General features: G+C 37.2%; 1 protein-coding gene and 1 long non-coding RNA gene across 16 annotated transcripts in view; one reads left to right on the top strand and one right to left on the bottom strand.

Moving 5' to 3' along the window:
• Positions 1-15,520, bottom strand: part of LOC106088495 (disks large 1 tumor suppressor protein) — a 94,064-nt gene that overhangs the window by 52,902 nt on the left and 25,642 nt on the right. For 13 of the 15 annotated variants that reach the window (XM_013254044.2, XM_013254024.2, XM_013254027.2 and 10 more), the window contains exon 4: positions 7,912-8,061. In XM_013254044.2, coding sequence (XP_013109498.1) covers positions 7,912-8,061 — 150 coding nt within the window. Of the gene's footprint in view, positions 1-7,911; positions 8,062-12,285; positions 13,526-15,520 lie in introns of those variants that run through there. The other 2 variants (XM_013254043.2, XM_059366894.1) reach the window with 2 other exon arrangements.
• On the top strand, positions 134-12,374 carry LOC106088500 (uncharacterized). Its single transcript, XR_009398029.1, has 3 exons — positions 134-1,349; positions 1,411-2,649; positions 10,177-12,374. It is a non-coding gene; the product is annotated as an uncharacterized LOC106088500 (long non-coding RNA).

Raw genomic sequence — 15,520 nt, 5'->3', positions numbered from 1 at the left:
GACAAAACTCGATTAAACAAATTCGCAATCGATATTTGTATAGTTGACTTATCGCTTGGACGGAACTTCAACATTTGGACGTTGCTGCAACATTGCTCACAAAATAGGTGGTATTGTGCGTGTGTCACGTCGCGTAGTGTTTGTCTTATGGAATTTAACAATTTGTTTTATTTATTTTTGTGGGCACAATTAAAAAAACCTGAGCAAGTTTGTTACTCTGCTATAATGAAACATGTTAAGGGGGTAATATGAAAATAAAGTTATTGTGATAAGAGAAATGCTATCTTACAAAAAAGGGTGTACCAATGACAGGCCGTCTACAACAGCAGCATTCGCATTAAGCATGAAGTTTTGAGAGAAGTATGGAATGTTATATGTGCCTTCATCATACATTCATATGGAAAGTGGAAATTCATGGTGGCGTTGGCAAAAAATTCAACATACATTTTAATGCCACACCATATTTAATGTTGGTGGACTTAACATTTGACATAATGTTAATGATAAAGTTTATCAAAAGAACCAAAAGTTAATCCCTTAAGTCTGCTCTCAAGTTCTCAACAAGTACACAAATTGAACACACACACATTCTTTTGAAAAAGCAGCAACGAAGCAAGATGAGCTGATGAGTGTATTTATTAGTAGACATTTTCCGGCAACATTGTAACATTGCTATGAGAGTTAAGTTCGGTGTTTTGTTTATTTTATGGAATTTGACATCTTCGTCGTTACTCATTTTTGTTGGTGTATTTTATTTAATCGTCGCTCCCGCAAATAACAGGTGGAGAACAGAATTAGAATCAAAAGCAAAAGAAAAATAACAATTTTCGTGTTGTATTTTATTATTACACCCATTTATGGCATATTTTCTCGATTATATCGGGCGAGAGATTAATTTGTAATTAGTGTTATTCAGTTATCGTGGACCGAGCCAAGATGCGTTGTGGTTAGTGGAAAAACGTAGTCAAACACCTGGACGGACAGACTAAAGACACGACGTACCGCAGTAAAATAGTACACGGTATCCCACGGTATCCTTCCCAAAGAATGGGAAGGACGGTGGCGGTGGCAGTGGAGTGGAGGAAGAGGTGGCGGTTTTATTGAAAAGTGTCCTCACTATTCAACCTGGACTCGGTAACTATTAACATAAATCACTGAGTAAAAAGTGGACATGTAAAAAAAGCCTCTGGTGCCGCCGACAATCCGTATGAAATACTACAATAACAAATAAACCGCCGGGAATCCGGAAGTTTATGTCGAATACTTCTACATCTCTCCAAAACTTCATGTTTAAAACTTATGGTGCTGCTGCTTTTGTCGTCGGCATGTTGTTGGAACACCCTTTTTAAGTACGATTCCATTACTCTCATCACTGTAACTTTATATTCATATTAACACGTTTCATTATAGCAGAGAGCGTTGACAAAAATAAATTGTTAAATTCCATAAAACAATCAATACGAGAAGCATGCATACCACCTATTTTGTGAGCAATGTTGCAGCAACGTCCAAATGCTGGAGTTTCGTCCCAGCGATAAGTCGTCAATACAAATATCGATTGCGAACCCGTTTAATCGAGTTTTGTCGCAGGGCACCGATGAATGACAATTTCTCCCATACACTTTTAAAATTGTTTTGGGTTTTGCATAGTCTTGTACTGAGTTCAACTTTTCGACCGAAAACCTGTCAAAACACACTATAAGAATATGATGACGAAAAGAATACAAAGTCATTCCGCAGAAGTAGTATCATGATATAATTACTAGGTAGTGTACCGTTAACAGCTGAGTAAAATTTTTTCTCGCGATGTCCATCTATCTGTCAACGAGATTTGGTTTTGTGTGCGTATTATTGTTGAGAACCATTACACACAAATAACGAAAAATGGCGCGAACTAGGAACATGCTCAAAATCAGAATTAAACTAATCACTGATTTTGACAGATATTGGACTTAATATTTTGTTGTTGTGCAACTGCCACTACCTGTAAATGAATATATCTTGAATAGTATTGAGTATTAATCCTAGTACTGTCTTCGACTTTTCACACGAACTGTCAAAACGCACTATAAAAAATGGTGACGAAAATAATGCGAACATATTCCGTACAAGTGGTACTGAGTTCTATAAGCAAAGTAGTAGCGACATGTCGCTGCATCAGGTGATATTTCGCATAATTTTAATTGCCAATGTATTGTAATTAAATGTTCACGAAATGGACCGAATCAACTCTGCTTCAAGACTGTAGTCTTTGTTCATGATACAATTAGATGTTTCGTCGTTAGCACAGCAACAAAAATCAACCCCCAAAGAAACTACCTGGCAAATGCCGTAAATTGAAATATCAAAGTGGTTTTAGAAATAAACTTTGTTTTATAACTTGGTCGGATTTCGCAATATTTTCGCTGTGACTGAAATCAGTGATAAGTGCAACTCTGATTTTAAGTAAGTTATTAGTTCGCGCCATTTTTCGTTGTTTGTGTGTTATGGTTCTCAACTATAATTATAAATTTCGCTTAAAATATAGTACTGACTTTATTCGCAGCGAAAATGCCTATTAAATTATTATGAAATCCCGCGGACGAAAAAGGACGCCCCTTTTTAAGTCATGCGCCCCTTGGAGTTCAAATATTAAGGAATACCACAATGGTAAACCTAATTGGATTCATGTACAAAACATGAAATATAATCTTCAAAACAGATTTGATGATTATATTTCATGTTTTGTATATGAATCCATTGCATATAGAAGTATTTTTTACCTTAGCAAACAAATTTTAAAAATAATGCTTTGACATAATAATACATAAAACACTGCTCACGAAATTTGTATATATTGGGTTGCCCAAAAAGTAATTGCGGATTTTTTAAAAGAAAGAAAATGCATTTTTAATAAAACTTAGAATGAACTTTAATCAAATATACTTTTTTTACACTTTTTTTCTAAAGCAAGCTAAAATAACTGACAGAAGAAAGAATGCAATTACAGAGTCACAAGCTGTGAAAAAATTTGTCAACCCAGACTATATGAACAATCCGCAATTACTTTTTGGGCAACCGAAAAATTCTCGGTTAACGAAGAATAGGTATATTGTATGTATATTGTGTATATATGTTGGTCTTTATAGCTTATAAAAATTGTTAGATAAATAATGGCACAAAATAATGTTAGGTGGCAAGTAGCGCACATACAAACCTTTGAAATTCAAATTATAGCACAAAACAAAAAATTAAAAACACAAAAAATAAAATAAAAATAACTTTATTATCAATTAAAACATATTTTGTTTTGCCATGCAAAATATAAAAAAAAAACTAAAGCATAAAAAATGCAATATTCAAAATTGCGACAACAGAAAAATGATCATGAAAAAAGTCACATAATATTATTGCATAAACAAAAAATAGCTCGTAAACAAGTATTTTAATTCAAAATTTGCATATACATACATACAAACATAAAGGAACAAATATCAACTTAAATCTAACATATACCTTAAAAATAATAGAAAGTAAAATATTGGCATTCATTTTGGCGTTGAGTTGGGAAGAACTTTGTTAAACGTCTTATTTATACAGACTCTACAGATTCGAAGAAATACGAAATAAATAATGTACAACACATACTACACGCTTAAGCCGACGGTACTGAAATACTGGATTGAACATTGGCAGATTTTTAATCCCAGTTCTTGCCGAAAGATTGGGTTGGAAAAGGAAGGTAAAAAAAGAGACTTAGACTTATATGTGTACAGCTGTGATTTAAATGTCTTCGATTCATTAAGGAAAGGCGAAGACTCAAGGAATCACAATGTTACTCGTATCCAAATACAGTTGAAAGGCTGTGAACCAATTAGGAGAATGACGGTTAAACCTTTAGAATTCTAGCAATATTGGCTGAACGCCACGGGGAGTACAACATAAAAATGATCTGATAAAGCTTGGAATCATGCTATTAATATGGGTGATGAATAGCCAATGTAATGTAATCTTAATGAAGGTAGAGTCGGTGAGAAGAGTGATGGGTGGCACACCTTTTAACCTATCTGGATTCCCTTCAGTCATGCTGGACTTTTACATGGGTCTAAAGTGCGTAGTTTGGTGAAAGTCAAACAGCAGCAGGATAACGTAAAAAAAGGCCTTAACCGAGCTTTGAAATATCTTCAAATGGTGCGATATCTGTGTTCGAGCCGCTTGTATCTCAACATTTCTTTTCGGTTATCAACGAAAAATCTTCCGTACGGTATGGTACTCATTCCAGTGGCCAAAAAATATCCACACTTATTCCGATCGTCGAAGACGAACAACGACAGTAGTTAAAGGCGAATTTCACATTTAGTTGTATTCTGTATGTTTGGAAATTGGCAGTAGTTCTGTTCGTCATGTTTTTCAGTAAAAATTTGCAGGCGAGTATGCACTTTTACGTTTGTTGTGTATTTTGTTGAAACAAAAGAAAACTCCTGTTTCTAATAAATATAAGTTTGAAGATGTTAATTGCCGCTATGAAAAATTTTCTAGTAGAAATTTCGTACTTTTCAATAACAAAACACTTACGCTCTCTCCTGCTGGCAAATTGTGTACCAGGGATGATACTTTGGTACTTTGAGCATCGAAAGTACCACGGTACCCCCGCGAGACATTTGGTGCTTTTTTTGAGAATAGCCATAGATACAACTTCCAGAAACGGCATTTGCCAATCTCTAGAAGACGTATAACGGCATTAACTTTAGGCGGATCAAGCTATTGTATAGAAAGCTTATGCCTAGACCTCATAAACCTTTTACTGACACAAAATTAGGGGGGTTAGTTGTGAACCTCTGAGAACTATACTCTGCTTATCCATCTGCTTATCCATTACGAAAGTAAGAAAAGTACTTAAACATCAGTAGGAGGAACTAATTTAATTCATAGCTATATTGAAATCGTTTGACATGGAAGCGAAACGTCGAAATGTAGATCTATCTGGACCATATTTGGATATGATATAGAAAAGACTAATGCATTTCATTATTCTTAGTTTAAAAGTAATCTATTGCAATATGCGCTCGTTGCGCCTTCAATAGCTAAAATTAGCAGATCGGTCTATTTGGGAGCTATCTCAAGCTGTAGTCCGAGTTCAGACTCGGCTATAATGAGGAGGCCCCTTATCGTCAACTTAAAAGTTATGAGATGAATTTAAGGTCTGGTAACGATCTCGTAAATGTAGAACAAATGTATCGTAAATGCAAAGAGCCAATTATGCTTATTACAAAACGTAGCATTTATCGAGTATCACAGGCAAGAGCCGTTGCAGCTCGGCCTCTCACTTAGACTCTCCCTTCGATACCGCTGGTTTGCGACTACATTTGCAGTTTTCGAAATCTGTTGATGTTGCCGATGTTGTAGCCACAATTGTATCTAGAGATAGCGATTTAAGCGCGTTCCGGTCCATAGGACCGATCGCCGCGATAACGTTATGGCCATTGGTTATTAAAAGACGCCAATAAATCTCCTTGGCAAATCGAGTATCACAGGCAAGAGCCGTTGCCGCTCGACCTCTCACTGAGACTCTCCCTTCGATATCGCTGATTTGCAACGGCATTTGCAGCTACTCCGTATACGAAGCATTCCACTATCCGGATTCTGTGGACACGCCCGATAGCTCTCAGCTGAGCCATATGTAATCACGATGAACACCGAATAAATTGGAGCTCAGAGTTTCAACTAATGTGGTGCCGGGTTGAAATCAGTTTGTATATATGGCGAAACTCAAGGCCGTGGGCTTTAGTACAGTGAGGGCACTTTGACCTTTGGCGGAGTGTGTGGAATCCCTGAATAGACGACTCCAAGTTTCAAGACATATTGCTAACATGGATAGGAGAATACGACAGCGCCGTAATAAATTCCACAGAGAAACCATAGATTTGGTTTTGAAATTTCTTCAAACTTCAAATTTTATCAGCTGACACAAAAACGGAACGAATATTTTGTTTTTACTGAATTCTTCTTTTTCCTTTCATAAAGCAAAACAGAACAGTTGACACGTTTTCCTACATTTACGGTAGGTTTACGAGAGCATAACCAGGCCTTTATGAACGTGTGGAGTAAAAAATTGGTACCTCTTACTACAAAAAGTACCTTTTTAACTTGTTTTTAATACTATTTTGACAACCTCATTTATCATCCTAGTTGTGTACACGAAAAACTTGTGCCATCGGGAATATTGAGAAAACAGTTAAAAAGAAAAACATGCAAAAAATATTAAATGTTTAGTTTGGTATGATTTTTTTCTTTGTAGTGGTAAGGGCGAATGAATAAAGTAAAATTGGAAACAATTCATCATCAGCAGTGCCCAATATGACAAATTTGGATGTGACTTATGCATTCTTCACGAAGTCAGTTACCAAGAAGACGCTGGAAACGTCTTAAATAAGTAAACAGTAAAAATATACCTAAGCCGCTGGCCCTATATAGTAAAAATATCAGATACAATTTAGCGTTGTCCATATGTCTGTCTCTACGTTCTTTAAATATGAAGCTATCAAGCAGAAAGTGAGTTTAGATTATTTTTTACCCATTGTCATTGGTTTAAGTTCAAAGTTGGGCTCAATATGTTAGAAATACACATTGGTATAGTCTCATATAGTGCTGAAATTTAGAATTATGACTTGGATTGAAACCTTCGACATCCATGCCAAATAATGTCCACATCGGATCATAGTTGGAAAGAGTGTCCATATAGACCGATCTTCCGAATGATCTTTATAAGCTTATTAGATGCCTATGGTTTACCCAAGTCCGCCGAAAATTATAACTGCCTTCTGTGTGCAAAATTTGACCACCATTTATTTTTTGTAAAATTCAAATAAATACTTCTTTTTGGTTAATTTTATGTTAATTATTAACGTCAGTGCATAATTTGAAGAAGACACTATGCTCTTTTTAAAACCAGGCGTAAAATTCCGATCGACAGTTTTTGCCAAATTTGATAGTCGAATGCGATGTACGTAATACCAAAAACGTAATAGATTGTTCGTCTTCGACAACAATGTTGTTGTTGTAGTAGTGTGTTAAACACTGAGGCGGCAGCCTTTGCCGATGAAGAACTCCAGGGTTAATCAGGTACGTACAACCGGCTGGGATTGCTTCGACAATCATAACACTGTTTTGTAAAAGTATCGAATTCCGACTACGCCTTCGACAACCGGAATAAGGGTAATTAATATAGTGCTCACATGTAATAGGCAAACAAAAAATTGTATGAATAAGCCCTGATGTTTTTTTAATTGCTCCCAATTTTCGAACCCAGGTCACATTTTTCAACATGCAAACAACCTATGTGCATGGTGACCAACAACAAACTACGAAAGACTTAGCAGAACAATCAAATCAGATGCCTTGGTGGCAGAAGTAGCAAATACTGCCAATCGGTACACTTGAAATCGAAAGATTTTCTAACATTTGGTTCGGAAAATTCAAGAATTACGAACTAAACGAGTATTACAACTTGGTTTGCCAAAAATATGTTCTAAGCAGAAAAACGTTGGCGAATAATAAATTGACATGCAACTTTCCACGATTTGTTGGTTTCGTTTGGCGTAGAGCTGTATAAATACATATCTATATACTATAATAATGGAACATTAAGTACAGGGGAATGTTTGCAATAATAATACATACAAGTTGTATAAGTAAGCTGGCACACGATATGAAAAGTATCACTTATGTGCTAAATTGAAAAATGCAAAATAGGTTTTTTGAGGCATAGTATGCAGTATGTGTACATATGTATGTACTGCGTTTCTTTTTGTTTTGCTTTGCTTTGTGGGGGAGTCTTAACTTACTTGGTTCGATGATGATTCATGGGATTTGGTGTTATGGCTGCTATTACATTTTATAAAAGCTTGAAAAACATACTTCGTATGGACTTACACTATTTATATCTGTGGTTCCTGACTGTGGTTGTTGTTGGCGACCATTTGTTTGTTGTTGTTGATGTTCAATGTCCGTGGAAACATCTGTTAAATTTGGTTCGTTCTTTGTTTGACTTCCATCCGTATCAACGGCTTTTACGGCTTGGTTCTGCAAAAGGCAAGACAAATATTAAAATAATAAATTATAAGAAAAACTCATCTCTATATAGTAATATTGTATGTACCTGTCATAGGAAAAGAAAAGTAGATATACTACACTATTTATGGCAATAGCTTTTACCAACAAAGAAGACTTGCAAACAAATCTTAAAATAGGGAGTCAAAATTTGTTTTCCTGTAATCACCCTTATTTTGCATATTCAATCAAATGAAAAACTAGGAGTGTCCATGTGAAAATGTACATATATATTTTATTATTTAGATAGATAATGATGCCCGTAGGGCAACGTTGAAACTCAAAAGCCATTTTGACCTCTTTTCACATTTTTTAGTTATGGAAACTTATAACCTTTGTATAAACGCATTCCCAGGAAATTTCGTAAAAACTTTATTTCTTAAGAAAATTGTAAAACATTTCCTTTCCTTCTTTTCTATAGAACTTTTTTAAAAACTACATCAATAGAAGTTTTTGATGATTTGATGAAGATTGTTGGTTTTTTTGTTTCATTTCAATGCTTCGGCTGAATACGTCTTATTGAAAAATTGCAACAGAAATTTATTTCTAAAGTATTTTTATATTTCCTTTATATATTTTGTGTTTCATTTATATTTAGTAACTTTGATGTAAAACATCAAACATTTTCAACTCCACAAAATATACACACTTGATTATCATAATATGCAAGGACGATCTAGCCACGTTTATAGTTTTGCTTAAATTTCAATGAAAAGCCGTGGCGCATTTGGATAAAGTGATCTCCCGATTTAAGGTCTTGAGCCCATAAATGCGTATTTACTCCACATTTTCGCCGTGAGTTGCTAAAATTGAAATAGACTAGTCATTGTCCGCCGATCCTTTTAAAATTCTTCTATGACACTTGACATTTTTACTGAATTCAATAGAAATCGGTTCACATTTAAATATATCACCCATATATGTACTTATAAAGTGTACTTTTTTTTGCTATCATCTTTTTGGCAACAATGGTTAAAACAGCTCACGCACGTTTCGTGTTTTGTTTCACTGTCAAACATCTTCAGTTTGGTCTATAATTTAACCATGAATTGTCTTACAAACGAACAACGCTTGTAAATTATTGAATTTTATTATCAAAATGCGTTCTCTGTTAAGAAAGTTCAATGGGTACGTAAATAAGCGGAATTGTCGACTTTGGAGTGAAGATCAGCTAGAAGCATTGCAAGAGCTAACAATGCATCCAAAAAAAGTCACAGTTTAGTGCGGTTTATGGGCTGGTTGCATTATTGGACCGTACTTCTTCAAAGATGGTGCGAATCGTAACGTAACTGTGAATGGTGAGCGCTATCGTGAGATGGTATCCATCTTTTCTTTTTGCTCAAAATGCAAGAGCTTGACATGCATGACATGTGGTTTCAACAAGACGGTGTCACACAGTACTCGTAATAATTGGGTAATGAAGTTTACAACCTCACGACAATTTGGTTCATACTTTCAAACAACACTTTGACAAGGAAACCCGCATTATCTATCGATATTGAAAATGTACTACGGTAATCTTACTCCACGTTAAAGCAGTTAAATTAAATGCCTAAAATTATGCTTTTAATAAAAAAATTCCCAAAATATCGGCAATTTGGCATTTTTTTTTGGTTAAGAATGGAAAATTCATTGCTGCATGCAAAGAGGGCCTAATATATATGAGGGATTTTAGGCGAAAAATACAGGATAACCAGTAACCAAGATCAGTGTGAAACATGTGGACAATGGAGTTTACAACCTCACGATCAAAGAAGGATTAATATAATAATTGTTAATAACTCTTTGATTTTAACGAGTTAACTGTAATGCCAACTGTTATCAAGGTGAACCCGGAATCGGCAATGCCAATACTTAAAAAACACATCTAAAGCATAATTTCAGGCATTTCATGTAAACTGTTTTAGCAACCAAAGTTCGATGTTTGACACCAAACATAGCCGCCGAACGAAGAACCAAAACAAAAACCTATAAAATGTTCGATATCGTAAACGACATGTTGTACCCTAATCTTGGCTTTTACGATATCGCGAAGAAGAAGCTCAAAAACACTTGATAATTAATCCGTCTTTGGCTACTTCATTTCAGGCAATGAAATCCACTGAATAAATGGGGTCGTTCTTTTACTGTCGCCGAAAGCAATTGAGCTCTACTATTTACATACAATGTCATATCTGAACGCATCATGGCGGCAAGATTAAATTCAAAATTCTGCAAAATATCTATTGTACAATGCTACGGGCCAACCGAACCCGATGATGACGAAACAAAGGATCAAGGATCAACACAGTGACACGTCCTCTACCAAAAAGAGACATTAAACTTGTTATGGGGGGATTTCAATGCCAAGGCGGGAAATAATAACAATAATCTACAATCAATCATGAGATGCAAGGACTTGGAATGATAAATGCGACAGATTGGTTGATTTCTGCGCAAGAAACTGCCTCATTATTGGAGGCACAAAATTCACCCATAAAAATATACTTGGGAACCCCAGATGGAAACACCCATAGTCAAATCAACCATGTACTGGATGTAAAAACTAGACGAGCATCCGAAATCGATAGTGCTCTTAGTGGCCACTCCACGTCTACGACCAGCCGTCGTGAAAAGGAGTCAAACAAAAATCGCACGCGACTTCAAAACAGCATTAACTGAGAAGCTACAAAATTTCACCCAGACATAGGCCAACATAACAACAGCATGTACGGAGACGGCCATCTCTATCATAGGCACTGCTAGACGATTCCAAAAACTATAGAGGAAATAAAACACCGGAAACGTCTAAACAACACTCTGCTTCAGCAAAATCAAGTGTAACAAAATCCGCAGCCAAAACTGAATATCGTAAGCTCCGACCCTTTTAACCCCCCTGCGCACAGCTCCACCAATCTGCGAAAAACCTGAAGCCGTTCTGGTCTCACTCAAAAGCTGACAATGTACCTGTCGAACTGTTGCGGTATGGGGCACACCTCATAGCACAAGGGATCGCCCTAATAATCAGAGAGGCCTGTGATACAAACGCTGTCCCCTCGGAAAGGAAGAAGGGGAACATGGTTACAATCTCAAAGAAGGGTGGCATTGTTAAACGCAATAAATAAATTGATGGTATGTTTTCTTCTGCAGCGTAGACAGGTTTTCGGCAAAGACGTTCCTGTGCTGACCACATTAACATTTTGCACATAATCAGTCTTTACAATATAATACACACGCTTTGAGCATGATTTTGGTATTGATTCGCGAAGTCCAATGTGAAGCACGCTATTGAACAAATATATCCCCGAAAAGATCGTGACACTAATCAGGGAGCTGTAAAGGAATGCAGAAGTTTCAGTTCGTTTCCATGTAAAAGAGATCCGTTCTTTCGAGATCAATAAAGGGGTGAAGCAGGGGTGCATCTTAACACGGATGCTATGTATAATTTTACTAGCTTCCGTCTTAGAGGCGACCAATGCTGAGGTACCCTATGACATTCGCTGGGACCTACACGACTTTCTTGGTGACATCGACTACGCGGATGATATATGCCTCTTGGCGTATAGCTTTGAGCACATAAAAGCGAAATTGGAACTGAAGACGCGACCAAAGAAGGCCTGAAAATAAACATAGCTAAGACCAAATTGATGCGGATACTACTAAATTTTCCATGAACGCTGCAATAAGGAACAGATGCGGATAGGAACAAAAAATCTGACACCGCTCATTATAAACGGCCATGTTATTCAAGACGTCGATAATTTTTCCTACCTTGGCAGCAAAATATCAAAGAACTTAGGATTGGAAGCAGACGTACGCAAACATATTAACAACGCTAGAAGCGCCTTTCTTAAACTAAACAAAATTTGGAGATGCAGTGACATCTCACACAATACAAAATTCAGAAAGTTAAACAGTTGTGTGAAATCTATTTTATTATATGGACTGAAACCCGCAAGGTCAGCGAAGGAGAGGTCGCCCGAGAAACACATGGTTCCGCTGTAGAAAAGGAGAGTTGGAAGAAACCCACATATCGTGGAATCAAACCAATGGTGGTTCAAATCCAATGATTTTAATGTGTAGTCATTTCATTTATTTTGTGCAATTTAATACAAAGCCAATAACAATTTTTAGAGCTAATTTCGACCTAATAGTCTTTTGAATAAATTTACTTTCACCTAATAGTTTTGAAACTGATATAAACACTGTTGCACTTACATATGGACAACGAGGCGATGTGCAATAGGCATCTTGTGGATCCTGTTTCTTCATTCTACTCCTTTTGTCCAGCTTTCTTCGATTGCTGGTGCAGACACTGCAATAATTAGAGACGGCAGTGGACTCTTCGTAGGGACGACTAGAAGACGAAGGGGAGGGCAATTGCGCCGTCACCGATGATGATGAAGATGAGGATGACTTTTGCTTTCTTGGACGTGAACGAATCCGCACCGGCGAACGCACATTGAAGGTGGAAAATCGCCGACGCGAAGTTCGCACAATTGATATCCAATCGATCATGTTTCTAACCGACGGCGACTTTTATAAAACTCTGAGATTGTTTTTCGTATAAAAAAAATGCACGCAAGTGTTACAGTAACTGTGTAAACTAATGTGGTGGGTTGTTTTTGTTTTTCCTAAAATTTTGAATAAACACAGTTCGTTTATTGATGGCACATTTTATAAACGTTTATAAAGTTTTTAAACGTTAATTTAAATATTTTCTAAAATTTTTATTTCTTTTCACACACACACACACAAAAAAAAAACAAAGTTGTCAGGTATTTCCCAAAGTTATAATGAGCATTGGAATGACATCTCAACGAAATTTCTACATTAGGTAGATATTTAGGATAAGATGTTGTTGATGGTGGTAGTGGTAATGTAGTCAGTCTTGGACTGAATTCAATATTCCATGAAACACATTTCGTTTGTTTGTTTTGTTAATTGAAACACATTTTGCACACACTCATCGTTTTGGATTGCCTTCCTTTCGAATTTGAACGTAGAACGTAACGAAAACAGCCGCGAATTAATAATGATGGTGTAAACATTTGGGGGAAAAAGCACACACGGTTCAATATTTATATATATAAATGTATATCTATCAGGCAACTCGTCAGCTAGCCAGCCAGCCAGTCGACCGTCTGTCATCAGACAGACATCTCTACATAACCATCAACGATGATTTTCCCACCCAAATGAATATTTCCAAATATTTTGTGTTTTTCAATTCGTCAGTTCGTCATCAATGAGCGATTGATGTGGCTACGTGTTTTCCATAAAAACTCGGCCAACAAAAACTTCCTCGCAAAGGAAAACTTTTCGACAAACAAAGACAAAAAATAACGCACAAAGTGTATTTTGATTTTTAACTTTTTCTATTTAAAAGTAACAGTGGTTACGTCTTTTCTTCGGTTCTCCTTTGGGCGCACCAATGAGTAGTCAACGCAAATATCTGACATATACGGAACACAACAAAAGTTGTACTAAACCGAAATTTTAAATTCTCATTCCTTCGTAAAAGTGTTTTCCTCCGTGTTTTTCAGTGTCCGTACTCATGTCTGTCTGTCTGTCTGTCCATCTGTGCGTCTGCCTGTTTGTCGTTGTTCAAAGTTTTGTTTATACCAAACACAAAAATGAACTCATAGAAGAATGTATGTGAAACATGTCTGTATGCCCGCCCAAACAACACATAGCTTGTGTGTATGTGTGTGTGTGTAAGTGCGCAATGTTGTGGGAGGTTGGTTCCAAAAGTTGGGAATTTGTTAAAGGATTCACATAGTGATTTTATTTAAAACCCCCTAAATAAACCAATGGACGGCGACACACCTTAAAGATTATTCCCTTGGGACTGTGATTTAAAGAAATAATCAAATCATTCGCTCTGTTGCTTTTCCTCAAGGGGAAACGAAAAATACTAGCGATAAGGAAATACATTGGAAAAGTGTAGGTATGAAATAAGATGTCACGAGAAAATCACGACTCATAAAGCATTTGAACGTACGAATACCAATGTATAAAAAGCATCAGGCCTGCATAACCATTTATTTACTCTTTTCATTTTTATGCATCGTACGTTAAAATACGGCATGATTTGGAAGATGATTATTTTGCAAAAATTTAAGTTTTCGTTATTTTTATAAACTTTAGTCGTGATGTTCTCGTTGTTGTTGTTGTTGTAGCAGTTTGTTGTGTTCTGTCTTTCGTCTGCTTGATTCTGTTGGGGTGCGTCCACAGGGATCTGGTTCGTAGTCGAGTGGGTCTGGTTGGGCAGTTGAACAGGTGACGTGTATTATGCGGTCCCTGGTTACAATCGGGACATACATCTTGCACGTCGTCATCAATCCTTGCTCTGTAGGAGTTGAGGCGGCTGCATATGCCGGAACGCAGTTGAGCCAGAACTACTCTGGTTTGCCGGGGGAGGTCAATTTCTTCAGGTGCAATGCGAGGCGGTCGTTCTCCAAGGACTACATTCACCCGGTAGCCATTTACCGCATCTGCTACAGTGTCTGCATGAATGTTGTCTAGATCTGCTAGTAATGCCGCTTGATCTAGAGGTTCTCTCTTGTAGCGCTGAACCTCACGCTCTAGATCATGTAGATCTACCTTAAGGCTTCTGGGCGGTGGATATCTATCCAAAAGATGATGATTTGGATGGTCTCTGCGATAACAGCCCAAAAGGTATTGCTTAGACTGGTAGGATCTTTGTCTCCTGTTGCAGGTGGTCCACATGAGAACTGAGGAGACAGCCCGTCGCAGTTCAGAGGGCGGCATTCTGACAGATCTGAATATAATTCCACAGGCGCTGCATAACTTACCACAAACCGGCCAATTGCTTTGTACGTGGTCAACAAGGTTTCTTTGTCTGCAGCCCAAGTGCTGCCAGCTAGTGACTTGAGGACCTTGTTTCTACTTTTGACTTTATCGCAAATTGCCGTGGCATGTGGGGAGAATGTTTAAGAGCTGTCAAATATGACGCCAAGCATTTTGGGACACTTGATGGTCGGAATCATTTCTGCATCGACCATCACAGTCACCTCCGTATTCACCTCACACGTATTTGTAGTGAATAATGTGGCTGAATTTTTGGTGGCAGATATCTTAAGGTGTCTTGCAGCGAAATATGAGGCAAGTTCGTTGAGGTAGACGTTCAACCTATCGCAGATGTCATCAATGGGTGGTGGCCTGATGCCATGACCGTACAATCGTGCTCATATGATACGATCTCTATGCCGTCTGGAGGAGGTAGAAATTCACGAAATTCACGTTTTTGTGATTTTCTCGTGAGCCGTGTGTGCCTCGTGAACATCCCGGTAGTGGTGTGTACCTCTATGCATACATACACACACAAACTTTATACTTGCATGAATTCACTCACTCATGCTCACGCACGAAGTATTTGAGTTCAATCACGTCCACGTATCACCTGATCGTGGTACGTGGCCGTGGATTA

The sequence above is a fragment of the Stomoxys calcitrans genome, chromosome 4 (genome assembly GCF_963082655.1).
Source record: "Stomoxys calcitrans chromosome 4, idStoCalc2.1, whole genome shotgun sequence".
NCBI classification, from domain to species: Eukaryota; Metazoa; Arthropoda; class Insecta; order Diptera; family Muscidae; genus Stomoxys; species Stomoxys calcitrans.
This window is presented reverse-complemented; position numbering and strand designations above follow the sequence as displayed.